Genomic DNA, 25003 nt, shown 5'->3' on the forward strand with positions numbered 1-25003 from the left:
TTGAGAAATAATGTTGAGGAGAAACATGCTCAGTATGTTACCCGTCCAACACGTATTACACACGCATCGAAGAGCGACAAATAAATATTCAGTCAGTAGTCGGTCACTGAGCACCATTTTCATATAGTGACTATAATTGAATATTTATAACGAATAGGTTTAGTGCCTACTATATTCAACAGGAAACTCTCCTATCCGCTGCTCGTATACGCTACTGCAGCACGTTAAACTTTTAGTGGCTTCACCGAATTTCTCTTGTAATGTGGCAGATCCTTTTCTCATGTGCTGTGCTTTGGTGGCACCGTTAACCAGTCAATTAAATGATCAGTCTATATTAACCCCACAGAAATATGTTCTGCATTTGATTATATCATCATGTTTATTCGCGGATTTCGCTGCTCAGCCAAGTTACTGGTGCCCACGTCAAGTCAAGATGCACGTGGAGTCGCAGGGGCAAGAGCCACTTCCCGCTGAACATTTCGAAGCGCCGCCGGCAACACCGGCTGTCGTGGAGTGCAAGAACCTGGTCAAGGTGCGGCCTAAACGCGTGATTACCTTTGGTGATTGTATAAGCCACTGTTATAGCTACGCGATTCCTCTTTTAGTAAAACGAGACCGGTCGGCGACGCACATGCAGTCTTTACAATCTTTTACATGCCTTTCTCTGAAACTTTGACCGCATGGAAGAACGACAGATTCCGCTGTATACAACTTCGCCACGACGGCGAATTGACCTTCACATCTGCCACTCACGACTCAGATTAGCTCATTGAAGTTACATGGATAGGCTGCAGCAGCGGGATTAAGTATGAAGGTACTTCATCTTTCACTGCCCCGTAGAACAGGGAAGAACAAGCAGTTCCAAACCTCCCCGTGACAGCAATCACAGGGACACTCGAGGCGTGCTTGGGCCAATGTCGTTCATGCTGTTGCCGATGCGGCAGCGCATCGCCGCTCGGGCACAGAGTGTTGAAGATCACGTGATCTGCTTCGGGCACGAGAGTGAGCATGTTAGCACGACAGCGATGTCGATGAGTTAAGGATAGGCTGCGTTTACACGCGCTGCCATCCTGTGAGCCCAATGCAGGAGGTCACATGATTTGCGGAACTTTGAAAGCGGGGCAGAGTGAAACTGCCAAAAAAAAAAAGTGGCAGAAAAGAACTTTCGGTTTGCGACAAGAAGGCGCGTACTCCGCGCTGCCGGCGCTCTTGATCGCGCCATTGTTGTGGCCACAAGTATTGGCGTTTATGGAGTGAACCCTGTTCATGTGTTGTTTGGCGACTGATGCCAGACGTGTTTAGTTAGCAAGTTAATTTGCTCTACACACGAAACTCAGAGCTTTACTTCGTGTGATATTCTAATACCTTGATGTCGCTATCACTGCTTCGTCTTTCGCTTAAAACGAACTTCTTTCCCCCTGAGGCTTCCAGAGGGGAAAATATTTAACACAACTTGATTTCATGAAAGCACATAAATGATTTCATTTTTTGCTAGAGGCCCCGGATCTGAAGTAATTACACTAAAGGCGCCAGTATTACGATCATAATTTCATGGGCGAATACACGAGAGTGGTGACATCAAACACCACAAATTGCTATCATATTGAACGTCTATCCTTAATATCACGGTACGTTACAGCTGAAGCAGTAAATTTACTCTATTCTAATTTCTTCATAACGAGAGCTGTGAGACGCTCTTTTCACAACATCTTTATTGAGCATAGTATGGCGAACCTCCTCTGCCACTTCGTACATTCGTAACGAGCTGCCCCTTCTAGGCGACGAGTGCATTCTTATCCCTATAAAGAACTCTTATGACACATATGCCATGTATTCAATGATCTCATATGACGATACAGAACCCATACAAAGTTTGCGTTCAAGTCCTGCTCACTTCCTGGTCCTGCATCATCTGCAGCATTTCGGTGGCTTCGCGGCCTTAGACGGAGTCAACATGACGGTTCACAAGTCCTACGTGACTGTCTTGCTTGGGCACAACGGAGCCGGAAAGACGACACTCATGAGCATACTGACAGGTACTCCGCTAACACATGTCAGTTTCTCTCATCCGCAAGGGACACATCAGGAGACTGCGTAATTCGCTTAGCGTGGTTAATACTTGTAAAATTTCAATTTTACACACAGGCAAAACTCTCTTGCCCATCTAGTAGCGTTCTGACGCCTCTAGCAACACAATTTAGTGTACCTGTCACTTTCAGTGTTGTCGTCAAAGTGGTTAAGACACGTGTGCACGTTAACGAGCTTATCGGTTGCCTGCTCAATATCTTTATTTTTTCCGGTATACTTTCTGTTAACCTTTCAATAAACGCCAGTGAGTCGTAGCGTCATGCTTGTTGTTCCTGTTGCTTCGGCTCTGTCCTTTTCCTGAAGCGCTTTCGGAAGTTTACCATGAAAGGCTGGTTTGCCCAAGTTCCTACCGTGCTAGAGGGAGAATAGATGCGGGTGGGATTGCCACATGCATAACTAATTTTATAAAATATAGGAAAGACAGCCAGAATGCTAGTGCACAATATGCTAAGATGTCAATTGCTCACGCGGGCTAATTGGCTGTTTATGGCCGTCCCGTTCTATAAAAACGTTCATTAGCAATCATCGTCATCATCATTACAATCAACAACATGCTCACCTATCGCTGTTTGTTCTTCGCGAAGTGAACTCAGAATCCTGTTACTTCTTGTTTGTTTTCATTTAATTTTCGTTGCAGGACTGATCCAGCCGAGTGGAGGTTCAGCCATGGTGGCTGGCTGGGACATCAACAGCGAGGCAGCGCGACGTGAAGTGGGCTTTTGTCCTCAGAAAGATATCTTCTTCGACGACCTGACCGTCGAAGAGCACTTAGAGTACTATGCGACGGTGAGTGCTAGTAAAGTGTGCGTATCACTGCACGTAACGTTCTTTGCCCTTGCTTTAGCAAAGAACAGAGCGGTTCTTCTAAAGCCTTATAGTATAGCCACTCTTGTGTAGCGTCCTGTATCTATACTACCTGTACGTCGACATCCGTGTTATGTCTGTATAACGCCTAGAAGGCTCCCTCATAGGTACGAGTTCTGGAGGTCGAGACACACGAAAGTTTAATTGGAACTATAAGTAATAAAGTAATTTGATGCAGCGCCTCTCCACAGGCGCCGTCATGTTGTTGTAACTGCTGAAAAGCTGACTCAAACGATGGCATCGCATCATTTGAACAATTTTTTCTAGGAAAAATGCCACTGACTTACACATCGTTAAATGAACATCTCATATGTATTTTCGTGCGCGACGCAGCTAAGAGGTGTGGATGACCCGGCCAAGCGAACACAGAGGCTTCTCAAAACATTGCGACTGACGGAAAAGGCATCGCAATACCCCGCAGAACTGTCCGGCGGCCAAAGACGGAAGCTGAGCGTTGCAGTCGCACTCGTATCGTCACCAACGGTAACTGATGCGTTCAACAGTTTCTCATCAATGAGGCGATCAGTTGTTTAATATGAAATTCCCTGGTATCTTTATTCGTTTGGTCATTTATTTATACAAAAGGCGTCACAGGCTCCAGCAGGAGTATTGTGTGAGGGGGGCGATTATACAATATATATCTTCATAAGTCGAAGCATTACAAAGAATGGAAAGCCATGACGGGTATATAAGACGTATACTAAGGTACATAAAGCGAAGTGATGCTGCATAATAGTTAGCGGAACGCGATACACACTATCGGACTGGATGGTGACATACACAATGTAAGGGTACATTATTTACCACCGTCAAATTTTACAAAAGTAACGTAAGGGTATATATACCTCTTAACATTGCCAGCTACAGAAGTTAGCGAGGAGCGTGTACGTTATTGAGAGAAAATTATCAATGAAAGCAACTAGTTACGGAAAAAATGGTGGTTACTTCATGACGAAACTTAGCAGGGTAATGAATGTCGACAGCATTATGACGGATACTATTCCATACTTCAATTGCTAATGGTAACGCTGATCAGTTGAAAGTATTTGTGTGCCCAAAGATAAGTTTGAAGTACCGGTTGTTCTTTAATCGGCGAGACGTTCGTAACGGTTGGGAGAGAGGGAGGGCGGTTTGATGCGGGAGTGTTTGTTATTTTATGAAATAAGCATATTAGAGCATATAAGCCTATTATATTATTTAAGACATTAGACAGTATGTGATGCCTGTGCTGTGATTTTATCTATTCAAGTTGTCCAAGAAAGTTTGGGTGAAAGATACAGTCCAAGGTACTTTTAAGACGCTGTGCGTGCTACATGGCAGTTATTAAGAATTTGGTTAGATGCTGAAGCGGATTTCTTGCGGTTGAAGGTCATTAGTTTACATTTATGGGCATTAAGAGACATTTGCCAGCGTGAGCACCAATTACTGACGAGATCCAGGTCCTGTTGGAGAGCAAGATGATCAGCTGAAAAAGAGAGTCTACGGTAGATTACGCAATCGCTTCCGAAAAGTCGCATGTTATAGGAGATACGCGCTGGTAGATCATCAATGTAAAAAATAAAAAAATAACAAGGGACCCCAAACACTACTCTGGGGGACGCCGGAGGAAACATCCCACAGAGGAGATGAGAAGGAATCAGTAACGGTGTATTGTTTACGGAAGGAAAAAAAATTTTTCACTCCGGATAAAGTTAAGGAATCTAAATCAAGATATGAAAGTTTAGATATTAGACGACAATGCGGAACGCGATCGAAATCTTTAGAAAAGCCGATTATTATGCACTCGATTTCTAAGATATTTTCAATGTGCATGAGTAAATCATTGGTAAATTCTACGAGTTGAGTGTTACACATGAGAAACCTTTTCTAAAACCGTAATGGTTCGCGTAAAAACATTATTACCTTCTAAGGGCTGAGCGATGTGGGAAGTAATGGCATGTTCAAGTAATTTACATGGGACACTCGTTATTGAAAGGTATAGCACGATGATCACTAACATTAGATTTCTTGCCTGATTTGAATGTTAGCATGACTTTACCGATTTTGCATTCTTGGGATATTTCATTCCTTGATATTAATTATTGAAAGAGGGGGCTATACTGATACTAGATACTGTGAATGTGCATTGAAGCAATTTAGTATTAATATCATAAATTCCTGCGCGTGTTGATACTTTGAGGTTGTTTATCAGTGCTGCAATTCTGGCAGGAGTTATGACAATGGGATCCATGTACCTGTAATCGACTTCTTCCGTACATGGCATGCTCGAATGGTCTAGCTTTGTGAAAGCACTCGTAAAGTAATTATCGAACGGAGCAACGTAATCCACCGGTTTATCGCTTGTCCCGTCATCATCTGCCAATGAAATGATGTCATCGGCAGTGTTGGTGGGAGAAATTGATTTCGAAAACTTTCTAGTGTTATCTTCAATAAGCGATTGAAGGTCACATGACATAAATTTGTGTTTGGCGGTACGAAGCGCGCGAGAGTACTCGTTTTCCACAGCACGGTGTTTCATCCAAGACTGGGGCGTTCCCTTAAGCTTTGCCGTCCTAAAGAACCCTTTCTGGTTATTTTTCATTGCGCGTAGCTATCCGTGGAACCACGGTTTGGATAAATTCGTTCTAAACGAGATACGTAGTATGTGCGCCTGAACCAACTCAGAGTATTTTTCTGTGACTGAGCGAGAGGAGAACGATGGAAGGATTTGCAAAAGATTTCAAGGCCCTTGTTAATAGCATCGAAGTTTCTTTGTTATAGTTGAGAATATGTTTTTGTGCAACGTTACGCGAACAGGCAGGTATCTCGAATACAACAAACGGAGGCAAGTGGTCACTAAACCCCGTGCTATACTGTAAAGAGGTTACGTTATCGGGCGCAGATGTGAAAATATGATCTTAATTGTTCGCTTGACGTGTGGCTTCGTCAACATGTTGAGTAAGTCAGGAGTCAAGGGTCAATTGCATGAAATCGCGAGTGGTGCTTGAGCGTGACGTTAGGTCGGTCCATTCCGTGTCAGGGTAATTGAAGTCGCAAAAAAAAGTTAATTATAGCATTAGGAAACTTATGTCAGATAGAGGCAAGCTTGCTGTAAAGATAGCAAACAAAGGAAACTTAGATATGAAGCTTAGATGATGACTGGTAATACGTTAACAAATTCTAAACAACTTTTATTTAATGAATACATTGTTGCACCAAAATAGGAAAATAAAGACTTGGAAGGGAAAGTACGAAACGACAGACTCAGCGCTCAATCTGTCGTTTCCTACTCTCCCTCGCAAGTCTTTATTTTCCTTTTTTGGCGCAACAATGTATTCGTTAGATCCCAACCAACTCGCCCAGCAACAAGTTCTACTCAACTTCTATTTTTTTGGGACGTGTTGAGATGTATTGAGCGAGAACTTTTGAGGAATGTCACGACGGTAAATAGCGGAGTTTTAAAATATTTAGTACCAAGCAGAATGGAGCTTGCGCTATACGCCCTTTGCACTTGCTTGTTTCATTCCACAAAGAACATTGCGACTGCTCTTAATATCGCAACAACCGATATGTGCATCAGAACACATAATCAGAATGACATGGTACTGTAGACCTCAGATAAGCACAGGCCTTCCAAGGGTTCAACTTTCTCAAGCCTCACAGTTTTACTTCAGTCACTGTCGCACCGTTCGAGTGCAGAAGCATTTTAGCTGAACTGAATGCGTCAGATGGAGATGACAAATGATTCCATACACCTTTCGAATTTCCCAGACAACATCTATGGATTACTGGAATTTTTTAGGGCACAAAACCATATGATGAGTTTAGTCACTGTTTAGGTTCTTGTTTTCGAAGTGGTGTGTGCACTTAGTGCACAGGCGTCGCAAATATATGCAAATATGTGCAAATATGTGCAAAATATGCAAATATGTGCACAGCCGTAGCAAAGTCAATGCTTTCCTCTTGAACAATGTCAGATTCTCCATCTAATTATGTGAATAGCTATTGCGCTTATGAGCGGAGTTTTGTCCCGCTAGAATCAAATACGACCAAAGATCACCAAGAACAAGAACAAAATGAGTCACCAATGGTGTATTAGAATGCGTGCTACCCCACACATGCATAACAAAAAAAAAAATCCGGGATTTTACATACCAAACCACGATATGATTACGGGGCACGCCTTAGTGGAGGACTCCGGGCTCATTCTGATCACCTGGGATTCTTCGAAATGCACCCGATGCACAATGCACACGTATTTTTTGCATTCAGACCCCATAAAAACGCCGGCTCCGCAGCCGCGCTCGTACACGTGGCCTCGAGATCAGCACAGCAACGCCATATCCACCGAGAAACCATGGCAGATCGGCTGCTATCCCATAAACCGATGTGATCATGAGGAATCGCATGTATTAAACGAATACTATCTATATTGTTATTGCATAAAAGGGATGTAAGACATACGGATTTTTTTAATAGGGTTACTTGTGGTGAACTTGTGTGAGCGCACACAGCCCTGCAGGCTGCCATTAGTGTTAAGGTGCTATAGACTAGATGAACAAAATGCTTTAAAGTCACTGAACTTAGCTGTGCAATGACCCATCTGCCCAGTTGCTAATTCTCGACGAGCCCACAGCAGCCATGGACCCGGAGTCGAGGCGACACTTCTGGAAACTCATAGGAGGCTTCCGGGGCAGCCGGACTGTGCTCATCTCGACGCATGACATGGAAGAGGCTGATGTTCTCGGAGACAGGATAATCATAATGCACAGCGGAAAGGTCATCTGCAGCGGTTCAACCAACTTCCTGAAGATTGCCTGTGGTGGGTTCATACCTACACGATGAGAACTATACGTTGAAGCACTCTTTCTTTCTTATTTTGCCAAGAACTGTTTAAGACAGCGTTACTGAAAGGAAAAGCACTACTCACAGGACAAAATGAAAGCATACTTAATGTGAAAAACGTGCCAAATGGTTAGCTTAAGAGCAAATGATTTTGAGCTTAAGAGCAGCGAGTTCTTACTGAAGCGGTTTTTTGTTCTGTGCATCGCAGATGTGGGCTACAAGCTCAGCATCGGCAAGGCTCAGCAGGGCTTCCAGATTGCCAGCGTCTTGCAGCTCGTGCGTCAGACGGCGCCTCTCGCAACAGTGGAGAACGAGCGCAGCGGTGACGTCACAATTTCTCTGCACACGTTTAACTGCGACGGATTCGAGAATATGTTCTGGCAGTTAGAGTACGGCGCCAAGAGGTTGGGAATCACGGGCGTCGGTGTGACCGTCGCGACCATGACGGACGCCTATCTGAAGTAAGTGGATCGCCGTTTGCACTCCGCTGCGCATTCTATACGAGGGTCGTTCAATGTTTGGGGCGACTGTTTTCATAAGGCTGTTAACATTTCAACCGAACTGGTTTTTTACAGGTGCTTGCTCCCATATGCTTTTGCATCACTACCGTCGCTCTTGCATGGACCTTTACGACTTCGGCGACATATAAAGCACCGGGTTGTTCTAGATCACGGCGGTTTTTATAGTCTTCCCAGGGTATCCGTTGGTTTCTGAGGTTTCTAATGTTGGCGCTCTTTGGCCAACATTGGCGCTTGCGCCACCAAATCCCATAAATCATAAAGGTATCCGTGCGATACAACTATTACTGCCTTTCGTAGTGCACATAGTCAAGACCACGAGTAAAGTAACTTCCCTAATACCGCCTCTTCACAAAAATTTGTCTTGGCTCTCCAAAAATGTTCCCTCGTTTTTCTACGTCAGAGAATGAGACAGGTATAAAAATTAATTATCATCACTCAAATCGATTTCTTTTTTTCTCACCCACCACTAGCGACCGGCCAGTCCTGCCGATAAATGTAGGCGGAGTGCCTCTCAAATCAATGAAGACACCACTGCAAAAGCAAGAAAGAAATAGCTGGAATAGAATTGTTACGTTATACGAACCTGATTACACATAGCTGTTCCAGAATGACCCCAACATCGGCCGTTGCCATAACAGTTGTAACTGAGTGCATCCGTTAATGTGCTGCGGTTTGAATGGGATGTCGAAGAAGGATAGCGTTACATCGTCCAAAAATTATACCTCTGCGGAAATATCCGTGTTTGATCTGTAGGCAAGGATCCTTGTCAACCTTGAACAACTTCTCTTCTTTTGGGGACTCGGAAATAAGACTTAAAACTGAAGCACTGCGTTAACGTTCTCGTCGTGTGAATACGATACACTTATATGGCTGAGCTACACTGTGTCTTTCAGGAGCACCGGAAAACGATAGTCTAGAATCTTCAAGACCCATTTGTCACAAGATATTAACCTCTTACATCTAGACAATCTTCACATAAGCGTCCACATCGCTAAACGAAGCCGCCATGAATGGGGTGTACAAGTCGCATTGTTTCTGAGGGTGTCACGGAGAGCGCCTTTCCGAAAAGGAAGCCTTCTCATTTACACCTCGTGAAAGATAATTTCTGTGAATGCTCACATTACTCTGGGCCTGCGAAAAGTAGCTGTGCAGTGAAAAAATAAACATAATTGTGAATAATATCGCGGTTTCACGTGCGATATGATAGAGCAAGACCTGTAGGTTGTGTGATAACGTCTGCAGGGTACACTCAAAGGACGAGCATACGAGAACAATCCTGGCACACTACAGGAGCTAGGTAACCATTACTCAGCACATTGCACATATACTTCTAGGGACCCTCTAACGAGTGTTTAACTATATGCGGCGTCGTGCGCAGACATGTCTCCAAGCCGATAGTCGCAATTTGCGGCATCCTCTGTAGTGATCACAGCACTGCCGTAAGTAAAACTTCAGATTTTAAGACCCTTATTCCCACGGCGCAGTTACATTTCGGACACCCAGTACTTCTACAAATATGAGCGTGGCATCGAGTTTGGTAAATATTCTTGATAGCGCATTTTGTAATGTCAGCACACACACATAAAAATTTGCATTCCTAGAATAGGTTTTAACAAAGTTGGACTAAAGATTAGAAAAGTTCTCGCAAGAGTAAATGTTGGGGTGTTCATGGACTACAAAAAAGCAATTAAGCGCGAAGCTTTCTATACATATGCCCTCCCTCCCTCCCTCCCTAGTATTACCCGACGACAAAGTTATAGTTAATGTTTTCTAGCGCATTAGACTAGGACTATAGTAAAGGACACAGAGCGCTGATCTGTCGTCCTTGTCCATTACGCTGGGAAATATCGATTATGCACCGCGAACTTGTCCAACGCTCAGCATTGGTCGACGAATATATAACCACTAGTTTTCTGTCTCCAAAATATTAACGAACTCATCTTCACATGAAAAAGCTTTCATAATCGTTGTTACTGGGAAGTTTTGGTCTATAGGAGGTATAAGAATGTCTGAAAAAAAAATGAAAAAAAGAGAGAAATACAAGAAGTTTTCACGATTTTATGCGTATTGTGACGCATGAACGCTATGGGCGAATTTGTTCGGTTTATGTAATCTTGTAGTTAATCACAGTAAAACGCACTTCTTTTCGAATAATGTGCAGGACCGAACGCGCATTCAATGATACAAATGTGTTCTATGATATCGCCTACCTCATAGTACAGCACAGTGTAGCACAGTGTGCCTGTGGATGGCTACAGGTACAGCGCAAGGAACAGGAGGTTTACAGTAGCAGATACATATTGTTACTTGCATGCTCCTTGTGTTGTACCTATTTTCTTGAACCACCAAAAGCCAAATTGTCTCCCCATGGACGATTTGCTGGAGGTCTAAACACTACAGAGGTCGTAGAGACAGCCGGTGGGGTTTCAATGTTAGCCCTATAGCATGGTTACCTTATGTTGAAGCTCGGTCATAAAAGTTTAAGTTTTGCAAAAGCTTGCAAGGTGGAAGGAGAATCATGAAAAAGAAAATTTTTTTCCTACCCGAATGTAGCCGAACCTGACACCCATTGGGCACCCCTGTGCGGGTTCTCGGAAGACTTCGCGGTTGAGCTAAAATTCCTTATGGTCTAAGGATCAAACCAGGACAAAAGTCTTTGCAGGACAGTCGCTATGCCATCCCAGCTAACCGCAGATTGAGGACGAATTAATTAAGAACTAAAAGTGCAGGGACGCCGAGTATTGCAAATAAGTTCCGCAGAAGCACGCAAGACTTAGAAGGAACCGTGACGGGGAAAATTTGTCACCCACACAACAGTATATTTAGAAGCTACAAAGGGAACCCAACCGGTATTCTTAGTACATTTGGCTATATATACTGCTTTTCAATAGCTTATAAAGTGCTTGCAATCGTGCGTTCGTGAGTCTGCTATAAAAAATAATGAACGAGATTGGGTAAAGGTAATAATACATCCTGTATTGGCTTTTCCTGATATCATGTGCCCAGATCACGGTTTGGAAAAGGCGAATAGTATTTTTTTTATCATTATCGTATACCGTATATGAAGCTGTGCATTGAAATAAAGCAATATCTGCTTTACGACTTACACGTATATAACTTAAAAATTGCAAGCATTTTTCGCTGTTCCCTGTTAATGTTTTCTTGCTTCTGCTCGCATTGGGCATTCTGTTTACTTTTTCTTTCTGTTGCAGAATAAGCAGGGAATGGGCCGCAGAAGCGAAGCGTCGGCAGAAAGAGGAAGACAAAGGGGCCAGTAAGTGCAGACCTGTCGTTGAATGACAAATTGACTTCAAAGATTTATAATAGCATCATAACAGTTGGACCCTCTCCGCGCTACTGTCTCCATAGGAAAAAGCATACGAAGATACGTTTTCTTGAGTACAACTATTGTCAGCAGCAAAAGTTCTGCAGCAAAACGGGGATTCACTTTATTATGATAAAAATAAAAGTTTCACGATGACTGCTCTGGACGAGAAAATATATGAGAGAAAGAAAAAAAAACGGCCGTGGCTTAGCTTGGTTAAGCCTGGTGATTGCGAAGCAATAGTTTCCACAGAGGAGGTTGCACGTTGTCGCCGAGCTGCATACTGGGCACGCCGCTTAGAAAGTCGTTCTTCTTCCGTCTCCGTAGCTCGCTGATCCTTCCTCTTTGCATTCTGCCGAGCTGCCTTGTTCGTAGGCACCATCGTAACATCTGGCTGTATGACTGCCTTGGCGAGAGGAGCGGAGCTGTTTTATACAGCTGGTGTGGCATCACTCTGACCGTAGCGCCCCTGGTGAGAGGAGCGGGAGTTAGGCCGCCGTTGGTGGCTACCGCCTCGCCTCGCGACGGCGTGAGATGGGGCCCCGTTTTTACACAGCTGGTGTGACGTCACACCGACCGTAGCGCCCCTGGTGAGAGGAGCGGGAGTTAGGCCGCCGCTGGTGGCTACTGCCTCGCCTCGCGACGGCGTGAGATGGGGCCCCGTTTTTACACAGCTGGTGTGACGTCACTCTAGGTCACGTGGTGTGACGTCACGCAGCGAGGTCACGCTAAAGGTCAATGGTGCCTACCACCACCTCGCCACGGAACGGGCTGAAGTGCGACCTAAAGTAGTATTGCTTCGCAATAAAAAATGTGAAGAGAAGAACCGACTAAAATAATAGTGAAATATAAACAAGGCTCCCATACGGGAGCCTCGTTCACAAAAAAATCATTGAAAGAAACATTGTGTGTTTAAGCACGCTTCACTACGTGACGCAGTCATCGGAAGCGTCCCGTCATTTCTTTTCGATGTGGGCGCCATGGTAAAAATTTTCAGAGATTCCGGACTACAGGAATTCTGCATGGGAGCCAAAATGTCATTTAACTTCGGTACTGTATTGGTCGGCGCTTCAATTTGAGTTTTTGTCTAAAGACTTTGGAAAAAGCATCCATGGTGGCCCAGTAATAATACACTGCTGAGAGCGGTTAAGTAACGAAACAAAACACAGCGCGTCGACAAAAGACAGAGATGGACGTGAAAAAATGATCTTATGACTAATCTATCAACTTAAATGTTACTTTCATTGAGAAATTGCAGTGACTTTCCTTAAATATCTTAAGGCATGCGGTATATTTGGTTTGAGGACTTCAACAGTCATTTGTCGCGAAAATTTTGGGCGGTTTCAAATATCTGAATATAATAAATAGTTGCTTTTTGACTAGAAATGAGTACAGTTGATGTGTAATATTGGATTCGTATCCGAAATTTAGAATATCCGCCCACCCTCAAATCAACACTTGTCTTTCTTTTTTATTTCTTTTTCTGCTCGTCGTTGACTAGTCGAAAACGTGCTGTTTCAGACAAACAGCAATTACCAACGTCCGCGAAAGGTGACGCTAACGTTGCAGCTCCAACAGGCAAGCCGACTTCCCCAACGGGTGCCGCGACCACTGGTGAGCACCGCAGTGGGGTGTTATCATTTCTTCAGAATCTCCTAAAACGTCTGTAGTTTTTGGGCGCTGAAGACTATATAATCTGCGCCTGTATGTACTTGATATAGCACAAGTGCATCTGGTATAGGTGGTTGTCCAAAACACTGCAAGCACGCGAGACGAGACCGAATGCAATCTATTCAACGTGTACTCTCGTACCTTGGATTGAATGTTCAAGCATATACGAGATGAAATTAGTCTAGCGGTGACCGCCTCAGTGTGGACAAGGAATCACCTCAGATGGCGAAACATTGAACTTTTGTTTTTTATATATGTCAGTGGTTTGTTGCTATTGGGAATATTTAATGCCTAAAGGCGGTCGAAACAAGGACGAGCCACACATGATGAAGGCTGAATGAACCTGTACTACAATTATGCAGAACTCCAGTAAATTAATAGCCCCCATTCTTGTCAAGTTACATTAACTTTCTGCACAATGAACGAATATATTATTTGACGATGGGCCTTTTTCTTGCAGAACTACAATCACCGACTACACCAGCTTTCTTGTTTAGCTGTAGGGGGCACATTACCGAGCACTGAAATATGCTATCTGCTGTGTTTTTTTATTGTGCCAAAGCGCCATGAAGTAGTAAACAAGAACCAAAAACTAAAGCAATCGCATTTTAGCGACGTTTCAATTAACACACACACACACACACACACGCACACGCACACGCACACACGCACACACACACACACCCACACACACACACACACACACACACACCCACACACACACACACACACACACACACACACACACACACGCACACACATTGATCGAACATAAAAAAAGCTTTCTGCCTTCTAATCGAGATCGGAAAACGTGTCCGATTTCAGGAGCGCCGCCTGTACCAGCACCAGCACAAGGTTACGTAAACGTGGCTGCCACAAGCACCAAGCAGATTCCTTCAGCTGTTGCAGTTCCAGTTCCTCCAGTTGTTGGTCCACCTGTTGCAACTACTGGTAAGGTACACTGTAGGATGTCTGCAACACTTTCGTGACCTCCTGTGTTTGTCGGACCCTGTTTCAGCATATCGTTACTTGCGAGTAGTGCTCAAAGGAAGGAATGTTGTAGTGCGCGCATGCCAGCAGAGTTCTAAAAAAGAGTCGCAGTATCGCCTGAAAAGGGGCACATTGATTGCGATAGCAATTTATTAGACAGCTATACGCAGTAAGATTAGCAGTTGTATCAGTTGGATAGATCGCTATTAAGATTCGCTTAGTAACTAACCGCACAAGCATGGTGTCAAGCGCGCACAGTCAGACATGAACACTTCTCACTCGATCATCGCGGACACTCGCTGTCAGAACGCTGGCGTGATGACAAGTGGCCGCAGCGGCGAGCGAATTTCCCTGCGTGCTGCAACACAGCGCGCACGACACCATCATCTACCGCGGTCCAGCTAGCCTTCGAACCCAGCGAAGATTGCATGCCTTCAAGATAGGACGCTGCGCGGCCACAGCCGAAGAAGAGTCGGAGACGCCCCTTCCGCCTCCTTCTAGCACAGGCACTTGTATACTCTCCTCGCCCCTCCCACCCTGCACGCGGGAAAGGTCGGCGCCCCCCCTCCCCGCCTTCCACCATTGCGCGCGAGAGAAGATGGTGCCTCGCCTCGCCACGCCACCATCCTTCCCGGCTCACACTCACATGCTTTCCCTCGCACCAACAGTATACGGCACACGGCCGCTTCCTCATCGCACTTGGAATTTATAGGGAACCTCACGGCGACGGCGAAAATTCGCGTGAAGTGAACACGCGTTCCACGAACTCAGTGATTCACTGGGCAGCTCGCAAAGTCTCTAGAGACTAAAACATGCATAATCAAATTATAGAAACAACCTTTTTTTTCTTCTTATCCTTACAATTTAAAGCGATAAATGTTGGCAGCAGAAAAAGCAACTGTATTGCAGTTTCATCGAGTTCCTTTCATCCGTACAGTAGCACTCAAGCGGAAATTAAAATGTTAGCGATTAAAATTTCCATGTCCAGGGTAACCCATCGCATCTACACATCTTGGCGTAAATATATTTCTGGTGAGCAAAACATGAAGTACGTAGCCAAAATGAATGGGATATTTATTTAGACAGAAATATGTAATGAACACAGTCACATTTAAATATGAAATAGGCATGTTGAAATGCGATCCTGTGCGAAACCCATAATAAAATAACATCACAAGCATAGCACACAGATGAAACCATAACGTTTACCTAAAGGTTATACTAAGATGAAAAAAAAAAAACGGATTTATTTATGAAGTTTGTTCAGCGCTGGTAACACACGAAGGCCAAATATGTCTTTCTTTTTTAGTGTAAGTATGTCTTTACCTCGTTCATCATACTTATTGATTACCGATGACATTTCCGTCGTACCGTCTCTCTTCCGCAATGCTGGCGGCTGCTAGGGCGGCTGCTACCTAAAAAGATAGCACGCAGTATCTCTCTCTAGGTTCGCTAAACCTGACAACATTTGAATTTTGCTCAATGTATTGCTATGCATTTTCAAAAAGCATGTGGATATAAATACTGTCAGCTTCTATAATTCTGTTTGTGAAAGAGTGGCTATGTATGTTATGTGACTTCTGAATTGAGCGCAGTGCCTTGTGCTGCATTATTCTAAGGTTGTGCAGATTAGTCAGTGTAGTGTTTCCCAAGGTTAATGTGCAATAATACATATAATAATTAAATGGGACGTTGTATATTATCTTCTTTTATATTAATTGGGAATATGTTGCGACAGCGGTTTTTCATACCGACATTTTAATTAACTTTGTTAATCAGTTTTTAATGTACTCGTTTCATGACCTATGCTCAGACAAAATGACTCCAAGTAGTCTTACTGATTCGCCAATGGTGATTTAATGAGAACGTAATGTTATGCTTCCGGCTATTTTTTCCAATGCTCCCGGCGCACCAAACAGAAGGCACTTTGGTTTTCATTCAGTCAGGATTAGTCTGTTTCTTTTGCGCCACTGCTGGAAGTTCTGACAAAAGGCCTTAGGTATTGTTTCACCCATGTTCTTCCCACGAATAAGCACTGAATAGTCGCCTGCATATATGGAGCACCTGCATAATCATAAGTTTTTGTAATACAACTTATGCAGAAAAAAAAGTATTGGTCCCCGTAGACTTCCTTGGGGAACTCCGCATTCAATAAGCCAGAGTCTATATTTATGTTTATTCAGGAAGACGTTGAGGAAACGATTTGTTCCAGTTTAACCCAACTCGTCTGATTCCCCAAGTTGCTTCATAATAACCGTACGTTTCCGTTCATTGCAGTTGACCTTTGTAGAATAAAAATGTAAGCAGATTTGCGGCTAAGAGCAGTTTCTTATTAGTCATAGTTCTTACCAATTACGGAACAAAAACCTGTGTTCACTGCAGTTTCTCTTTAGGATGAATTACCATCAGCTATGAAATCCTGCAGTTCTCTTGAAATCTTTAAAAATGATCGTATCATTTACTGTGATAACTGTACTACGATACTGCATCTTCTGCATCTACGGTGCATCTTGAACTTCTGTCTCACACGTCACTTGTTGTGTTTCATCCATGCTACTTTCCTGGCTTTCCTTTATGCTGTGCTTTTTCGTGTTTGCTTGATTTGAAATGAAATATATAATAATGTATTTAATCTGTCGATGATATTTGATAATAACAATGATTTGCTGTGTGTAGATATCGCCACCAACGTTGTTATTAACCGAGGGTCCAACTACATTTCTTTCCCTTTGGGGCCCTCATCTGTACATTTGTGATTTTGTAACTACTTTTTTGGAACCAATAAATATGAATCTGAATCTAAAGCTTTCTATTCGAGTGCGCCTACCCTTCTGTAGCTTTTTGTGAAGATAGGTAAAACTGAGACTGGTCGATAATTATTCAGGCTGTTTTAGTCACCACTCTTTTAGATTCACGGTCATTCTGGACACTTGAAAGCTACTTGTAAAGACACTACTCGAAAGTTAAAATTTTATGTGTGTGCTAACATTGCTTCGAGTACATCTATTACTTATGATTTCTTTTTAAATTCTAATCTATATGAATCGCGACTATGACAGTTTGAGCCCCTGAGGAACGCTAGTTTTTCACGTAACACTTGTCGGCTAGAAAAATGTATGTGGTAGTCCTGGAATGCTGTTTGTGGCTTCGTGACGATAGTTACTACTGTCAAGTTCAACGAAAAAGTAATTTAACAAACTTGCGAGGTCAGTTCGACCTACTCTGGTGTTATAAACTTTAAAGTTGTCAACCACATTTCTTGCTTTTCTTGTCGCTAACATATTAAGTTTCTTCCAGACGAGGCCGCTATTTGAGATAGTTAGGGTTAAATAGACTACTATAGTAGCCATCTTTTTAATGTCTTAATCATTTGTTAAGCTTACTCCGAAACGCTTTCTATTCTTTAAATTGTTGAGTGCCCCTGCACAGAAACAGTGGCCAAAAAAGTTAGTTTGTTGCTTAATAAGCTTCACGTGGTCTCGTGTTAACCAGTGACTACGTAACTTTCTACTGCCTAGAATTTGTGCGTATCGGAAAAGGAAGAAAAGTAATGCTTTTTAAAGATTTTCATTAACTTGCCATGGCTCGTGTTGCCATCCCCAAGAACAAAAAAGGTTGCTCCAAACTACTCGGGCAATCTTGCGGCGAACTGTGTCTTATGTTTTCTCGGGCCACTAGAACGTCCTTAAATTACTGTGTAGCTGAAGCATGCGAAAGATAGAAAAATGGTCACTAATGCCAGAGTTTATAACACCAGATATATGACATTATGGACCAGTGATTTTGTGAAAAACAGGTCAGGTGGAGAAACTGTTAATTAAGCTATGCGCGTTGAAGTAGCGCCAACATATTGAAAAGCCATTGCTTTGTAGAATGAACAATAAGTCCACAGCAAGACCAGAGCCCTTTAATGAATCAATGTTCAAGCCACCGTTGATTGTAAGTAATCTTTCGCAGTCGTATAAGGGCGGCCTCGACGCGTGGAATCATCGCGAAACTGGTCGCTCGAGGCACTTTGCGTGTATTTTTTGGGCTTCTTTCACGCCCGGAAAAACACTTTTATGTAGCACGTATTGAGTGACGGAAAGCTGTATCGGGAGTTTTTCATGTTGCTCTACAATTTTCACGTTGACACTTTTCAATTATAATATTTGAGTAGTTGAATAATTAATTAAGACTAATGATCTAATCAGTTGGAATGCAAGAAATAATTCGAGTATCTACAAGCGACGGACAACGTTACCTTGCTTCTTTTCAGCTACGTGGCATTTTCATATTTTTAAAGTTTGACTAAAATTATGTGGGACAAGCTGTATGTATGTATTCCTAGGCCTGGTGAACAATGAGAACGTTGCAACTCAGTAGGGTGACATAAAAAGTATATCCCACCTACGATGATATGTTTATTTCTTTAATCGATGATATATTTATCCTTGTATTTAAGTAGGGAACTTAGCCACGTTCTTAACAAGCGTGCTTGCCCAACACGTTACACGCGTTGAAAACACCTTAAATCGCAGGCATGCCGCTTCTACCGTCCCCGCCAAAACCGGACGCCAACCAAGGTGCTGCAACCAACAAGCCAGGTCCGGCACCTGCTGTCACGAATGCTGGTAAAAAAATATAGAAAAAGAAATGTTGCTGTTTTTCTAACAACTGTCGACAGAAGCATGAGTCGGCCGTCTGCAGCCTTACCGAATCGCGCCTGTAGCGCGTTATGGACATGCAAGTCACACTTGGGACCACGATTTTTATTCCTTACAGTACATAACATCAAGGCAATCTTGGCAAAATCCGCAGGGCTGGTAATTGCAGTTTTCTTGTTAGCAGCCTTTATAGAGCGCCTAAGCAGACGATGCGTCCACCTGGTGATCGCCGCTATGACATAAGTCCCGGCATGCCACCTCCGAGCTTTTTTTAGCGCGCCGGTGAACACTTCCGGGGAGCACTAGTCCCGGCGTTAGTTTTAAGTTTCAGCATCGAAAACTTCTATTCTTGAGAGCTTTTCGTGACGCTTGCGCTCGTATTTCAAACGCCAAACTTTGCACGGGGCCTCCTCTATAGCTATGCTATAATAAACTAGATTTTTTTCGCGGTCCAAAATTTTGTAGCCGTTCTCATTTAAATGAAAGAGAGAGTCAGCCCCAAGGAGGAGCAGGCGTAAGAAGTGATGAGGATTCACTAACGAGTGTTTCCCACTGTGTTCCTCAAAAACTGCAACATCCTCGAGGCTAATGCGTGAACGAGATGTATCTGGGCGGCAGGCGCTGCGGAAGTATTTTCCGCAGTGCCTAGCGTAACACCCACAGCCACACGCTTTCGTATCACAAGAGCTCTTTCGCACTCGCAAAACCTGCGCAACAACTCCGCTATCGTTATGTCATCGTGCATGGCACCATGGCATCGCGACGATATCGCAACGTCAGCTTTTGCTGAAGGCGCATCACTCCCTAGACACTCCCTAGACGGCGCTCAAGAACTTAAAAAAATAAGAGTTAAGGGATTTCGCGTGCCGACACCACGATTTGGTTATGAGGCACGTCGTATTCGGGAATTACGTATTAATTTCGACCATCTTTGGTTCTGTAACATGCACATAAGCACAAGAGCGTTTTCACATTTTACCCCCAACATATATGCCACCACCGCGGCCCGGATTGAACACACGACTTTGAACTCATCAGTGCAACGCCACAGCCAATATGCAGCCACGCTAGTTCAACCTACTGTCAAAAGTTCCAAACGAACTAGGTGAGGAACTCTCTATGAGTATCCCAAGCGCTCTTACATGTATGCGTCGTATGTCGCCGGTCTCTTTGATACTAAAAAAAAAAATACGTGCTACAGCACTTCTCTAGTCCTGAGTGCTCCTTTTTCGTAACGGTCCTCATGGGCTTTCCGAACGATGCCCACATTTAGGAGAGCGTACTGAGGAGACAACAGAAGGGAACTTCCCTCTCAGCTCAAATGTTGGTGTGTTATTGAGCGGCTCACGGTTAATGGGAAACCTTGCGTAAAGGTAACCAGCCATAACATAGAATTCTCTGGTTATCTAACCTGCCTTGGGAATATGGGAGATATGCAGTGACGAAGGACGAAGTCGCGAGTTGGATTAGCGGGCACGGCTGCAGCATTTAATTTGAAGCAGAATTAAGGCTTTTAAAACAGTAAGGAGTTAAAAAGAAGCAAATAAGCAATCGATCCGCAGGCGTTTTTACTACAGTGTCCTTCACAGCGCACAATGCATAAATAAGACTTAGATGTAAGCCCGAGTGGATTCCTTCATTAGGCTTTGTTAGCAATCCTTCAAGTGGGTTGCATTGTGATTAACTACTTAATATTGTACGAACTTCGTTTGTCCAGGCAAATTGTTTCCTTCACATTTTGTCGCCGCCGCGCACCTTGTTCCTTGATGATGTCTCCTTTGGTGCGTGAGATCGCAGAGTCTAGCTACCAGAGGTCGCAGCTTAGCTCTCGCTCTTTTTTCTACCGGAAACAATGTCAGGATCACCATCAAAGATCGCAAAGAGAAAGAAGCTGAAAATCACTCGGAGACCAGATGACGTCCAGCAATTCGAGGCCCTGCTCTCCAAGCGCTGCTCCTACTTGTGGCGTACGCGTTTCTTGTTCCTCACTGGCTGGCTGCTCCCGGTCGCGATAGCCTACCTGGCTACCACCACACTGACGGCACAGCGGACGGACGACATAGGACCGCTTCCACGGAGCATCGTCCTGAGCGCCGCTGCGCAGCTCGGTGCGGACGCGCGTGCCTTCTTGGCCGAGGCGAAAGAGACGAACTTGTCGCTCAGCTACCGGGAGCTCCTGAAAAGCGAAGCCGTGGCCATCGAAGAACTCGAGGACCCAGATGAGGAGATGCTAGCTGCCCTGGAAGAGAAGTATTTTGAGTATGCTTCAAGCTACGCCTTTGGAGCCATGATCAACTCTTCGACCCTGTGAGCACCAGTTGTTCTTCAAAGAGAAGTTTTATTCACCTCTTCCGTTGCTTTTGGAATTTGTCGTAGTTTCATCGCAGGATATATCTGGCTATATTCCCGCAGAATCCATCTCACAATGAATGTCCACGTTAGTGCGATTAGTGTTGAAGCAACGTAGCGACACACCGTATTGCGAAATCCTTCACTTTTGTCGCCCATTTATTGAATTTTTTTTTTTAACGACATCTTGTTCACTTTTCCGTAGCTTAACACTGCTCGCTCGTTGCTCGCCTTCGTCCCATTCTGTTCACTTCACTTTCATCACACTCGGCTGCTTTCGAGGCTGACTTTTTCACTTATATGCAGCTGAATTCTTTAATTTTGTGTTGCCGACTCATTCATTTCTTGCCTGTTTTTCTGCTTGTCTATCCCGCCTCCTACAAGGTGTCACATACCCATTCTGGAGGATTGGTCAGGAATGTTCAGATACTAAGTGTCACATGCCAAGTCCTACATAGCCAATGGCCCAAGTTGTCTATTCGGGCACGGGCTCAGTTGTGAGATGGGTTCTGCCGGAATGGTTTTATGTGGTTTTGTGCTTTCGAAATTTGCATGTTTACATGTTTACCTAACCTAGGCTGATGATTTCTTAGTTCCAGTTACATAAAGGGCTTGAAATATAAAATGACCTTGAGGCAATACTCTTGTAGATGAGAGCAATATCCATAGGCGATGCCAAATAGCGAAGGTCGCACGGTCGACGCATATTGTAGGATGCGCCAGAAACGTAGTCTCAAGTTTTGAATCGTGCGCACCTTTTCACCAGCATGTTTCGTCATGTTCTACAGCGCGACAATGACGACACAGGCCGAGGAAACGTGCGCAACAGGAGCGCTAACGCTCAATGTCGAGCGGCATGTTTGTCTTTGTCTTGGTTATTTTTTTGTGCCCAAAGCGATACCGCATCAACTCGACCAGCTATTCAGCACGCTTATCAATCCTTATCGGTCCCTGTTATCACTAGGAATTTGCTGTAAATCTGGCACCACGGTAAAGTAACGCAGCGAACATTGTGCGGACGCGTAGATCTTTCAAGTGCTATATATCCAGTAACGTAAAGTGGAAAACAGTGACGACATCAGACTTTACATCGTTTCTTTTTCTGAGAGAGAGATAAAGGAAGGATGTGGTTCCGTTATACCTTCTTACTCGCCGCAGTATTGAAGCCTGGTACAACCCCACAAGCCTAATGAGCCTGGCCATGCTGAAGAACCTGATGAATACTATCAAGCTGAGGACCGCGTCCGGTAGGCGCGACCTGCAGATCAACACCGAACTCTCTATTCACGCGCTGCCGAAGGGTGTACTAGGAACTGCGTCGGAGAGCAGACAGCACGAAGAGAGCTTACAGCGGCTGCAGCTCGCCGTGGAGCAGACATGGATCTACTGGGGCTGCATGGCCACGGTCAGCATGGGCCTGATCATCTCCTCATTCGTGGTATTCCCCGCCGCCGAGAACCACAACGGGGCACGCGGCCTGCAGCTGATGACTGGCGTTTCCGGCTGCACCTTCGTTACGGCGCATTTCCTGTTCGACCTCTTTTTCTACTTGGTGCCCATGGCGGTGATATACGGAGCCTTCGCGTTTTTGCAGCGCCTGTCCTTCGAGACGATAGGTAACAAAAGTGCGCCGCGCCGTCAGACTACAGACCGATTTCATCACGCTCACAGTACATGAGCACCGCTTATGCGTACGCGCAGTACAAGAATATGGTCAATAATCAACCCACTTTCCTTATGGCTACCTCCGCAATGTCTGAGTGAATTTGTAACAGTAGCGGCGCTGACTGGTTCTTGGAGCCCGTTCTATGATACGCTTTCTCTAAATTTAGCAACATTTTACGTCGCATATTCACCTAGGATGTGATGTCAGATGCGTGCGCAGCTGAGTGAAAGTGGCTTTATTTTTTTGTGGCCAGCTTTCAAAGCAATTGACAGATATTATCATAGGTCGATGTGTCGTCACAGACGACGAACAGCCGTGAAGTGCGCGTGGAATACGGCGAAATGACTTGAAACTAGAAAATTCTGTATTCAGCGTTAGCATGGCAGCACCATACATGGAGCTGCGTATTTGTTCTTGTGTCTATAGAACTAAAAAGCTTTTTTTTACCATATAAAACATTGTACAATGCCTATTGGGGCACAAGAAAACGAAGCAAGTTTCTCTGCTTAGCTTCGCACCCCAGCTTCTTTCTTGTCTAACTTTGTACTTCGTCTTCTAGTGTAGCACAAATGTTACCCACTTTATTTCACGCCGAAAACACCACTCTCACGCCATAGCGGGATGCCACATTTTTCAAGTTGCGAGCCAACCTTTAGAAGCATGGTATTGCGCTGAATTTATCTTTCCGCTCCTCTTTATTACTCTCTCGTCCGACTCGTGCGTTAACCTCCTTCGTCAACTTCTCGCAGGATCTCGTTTTCTGCAACGTCTGGGTAGCTGGGCATTTTCTTAATCTTTCTACTTGGTCGAGGACGCTGGCGCCTACACTTTCGATGCATTACTGACACAGCAGCTCACATGTAACAATACAGCTAATCCATACTTGAGAGATCGTGTCAGAGCTTACTGCCTCCTAAGTAAGTCCTTTCAAAATTTCTACGTACCAGTGCTTAGTATTGATGGCATATATTTTTTCCTCGGCGTTCATTATACCGAAATTCGTTTTCATATGAAAACAAACTACTTCGACAGATCCGTTCTACCTTGAGTTTCTCCAAAGATAAAATCGGAAGTTGCGTCTTCACCTCGGAAGGTTTCCTTGGTGCGTGTGTGTGTGTGCGCATGCATGCGTGCGTGCGGATAAAGACAAACCAGCCACTGATTGCGATTTCTTCTATCTCCCGGTTGTAAAAACGGCAGATGAAGTGGCCGTGGCCTTTGATATTTTGCAGTGGCTCTCGTCGCAATCGTGCTGTCATTCGCTCCCCTGGGCATAATGCTACCCTACATGGTGACGGAGCACATAGAAGCCGAAGGGACTGCATACTCAATTGTAGTCGGCATGTTCGCCGTCGGAGGTGAGTAGAAGCTGGTGTCCTTTGTTATAGGACAACCATCGTGAAGCGCAGCTAGCTCAGTGAACCTTTCCGTACTCAGCCGACTGAGCAGCTGCTTCAGCCACCGCTGTCTTACCAAATAGCTCACGCACAGAAAATGTAAAAAAAGTACGTGCCCAATGGTTTTAACTAACCTTGGTCTTTCAGCACAAAAAATCCCTCGTTTTACCATTAGGGCACAAATGTCTTTCTCTCTCACTCACTCACTCACTCACTCTCCTTCTCTCTCTCACTCACTCACTCACTCTCTCTTTCTCTCTCTCTCTTTTTCTCTCTCTCCCTTTCCCTCTTTCTCTCTCTCTTTCTTTCTTTCTATCTTTCTCCCTATCTCTCTCTCTCTCTCTTTCTCTCTTTCTTTCTTTCCTTCTCTCTCTCTTACTCTCTCTCTTTCGTTCTTTCTTTCGTTCTTTCTTTCGCTCTTTCTTTCTTTCGCTCTTTCGCTCTTTCGCTCTTTCACTCTTTCTTTCGCTCGTTTTTCTTTCTATCTTTCTCTCTCTCTCTCTTTCTCTCTCTCTTTCTCTCTCTTTCCTTCTTTCTTTCTCTCTTTCTCTCTCTCTTTCCTTCTTTCTTTCTCTCTTTCTCTCTCTCTTCCTCTCTCTCTTCCTCTCTTTCTCTTTCTTTCTCTCTTTCCTTCTTTCTCTCTCTCTCTCTCTTTCTTTCTT

The 25003-nt window shown here is 44.3% G+C and overlaps 1 protein-coding gene across 1 annotated transcript in view; it reads left to right on the forward strand.

Annotated features, from left to right (window-relative positions):
- Window positions 1-25003, forward strand: part of LOC126536700 (phospholipid-transporting ATPase ABCA3-like) — a 60424-nt gene that overhangs the window by 16116 nt on the left and 19305 nt on the right. The window contains exons 8-19 of the mRNA XM_055074150.2: window positions 404-532; window positions 1919-2036; window positions 2726-2874; window positions 3286-3435; window positions 7543-7753; window positions 7985-8237; window positions 11510-11571; window positions 13144-13236; window positions 14119-14244; window positions 20789-21236; window positions 22437-22894; window positions 24177-24302. Coding sequence (XP_054930125.1) covers window positions 404-532; window positions 1919-2036; window positions 2726-2874; window positions 3286-3435; window positions 7543-7753; window positions 7985-8237; window positions 11510-11571; window positions 13144-13236; window positions 14119-14244; window positions 20789-21236; window positions 22437-22894; window positions 24177-24302 — 2323 coding nt within the window. The remainder of the gene's footprint in view (window positions 1-403; window positions 533-1918; window positions 2037-2725; window positions 2875-3285; window positions 3436-7542; window positions 7754-7984; window positions 8238-11509; window positions 11572-13143; window positions 13237-14118; window positions 14245-20788; window positions 21237-22436; window positions 22895-24176; window positions 24303-25003) is intronic.

Source organism: Dermacentor andersoni, chromosome 4 (genome assembly GCF_023375885.2).
Source record: "Dermacentor andersoni chromosome 4, qqDerAnde1_hic_scaffold, whole genome shotgun sequence".
NCBI classification, from domain to species: domain Eukaryota; kingdom Metazoa; phylum Arthropoda; class Arachnida; order Ixodida; family Ixodidae; genus Dermacentor; species Dermacentor andersoni.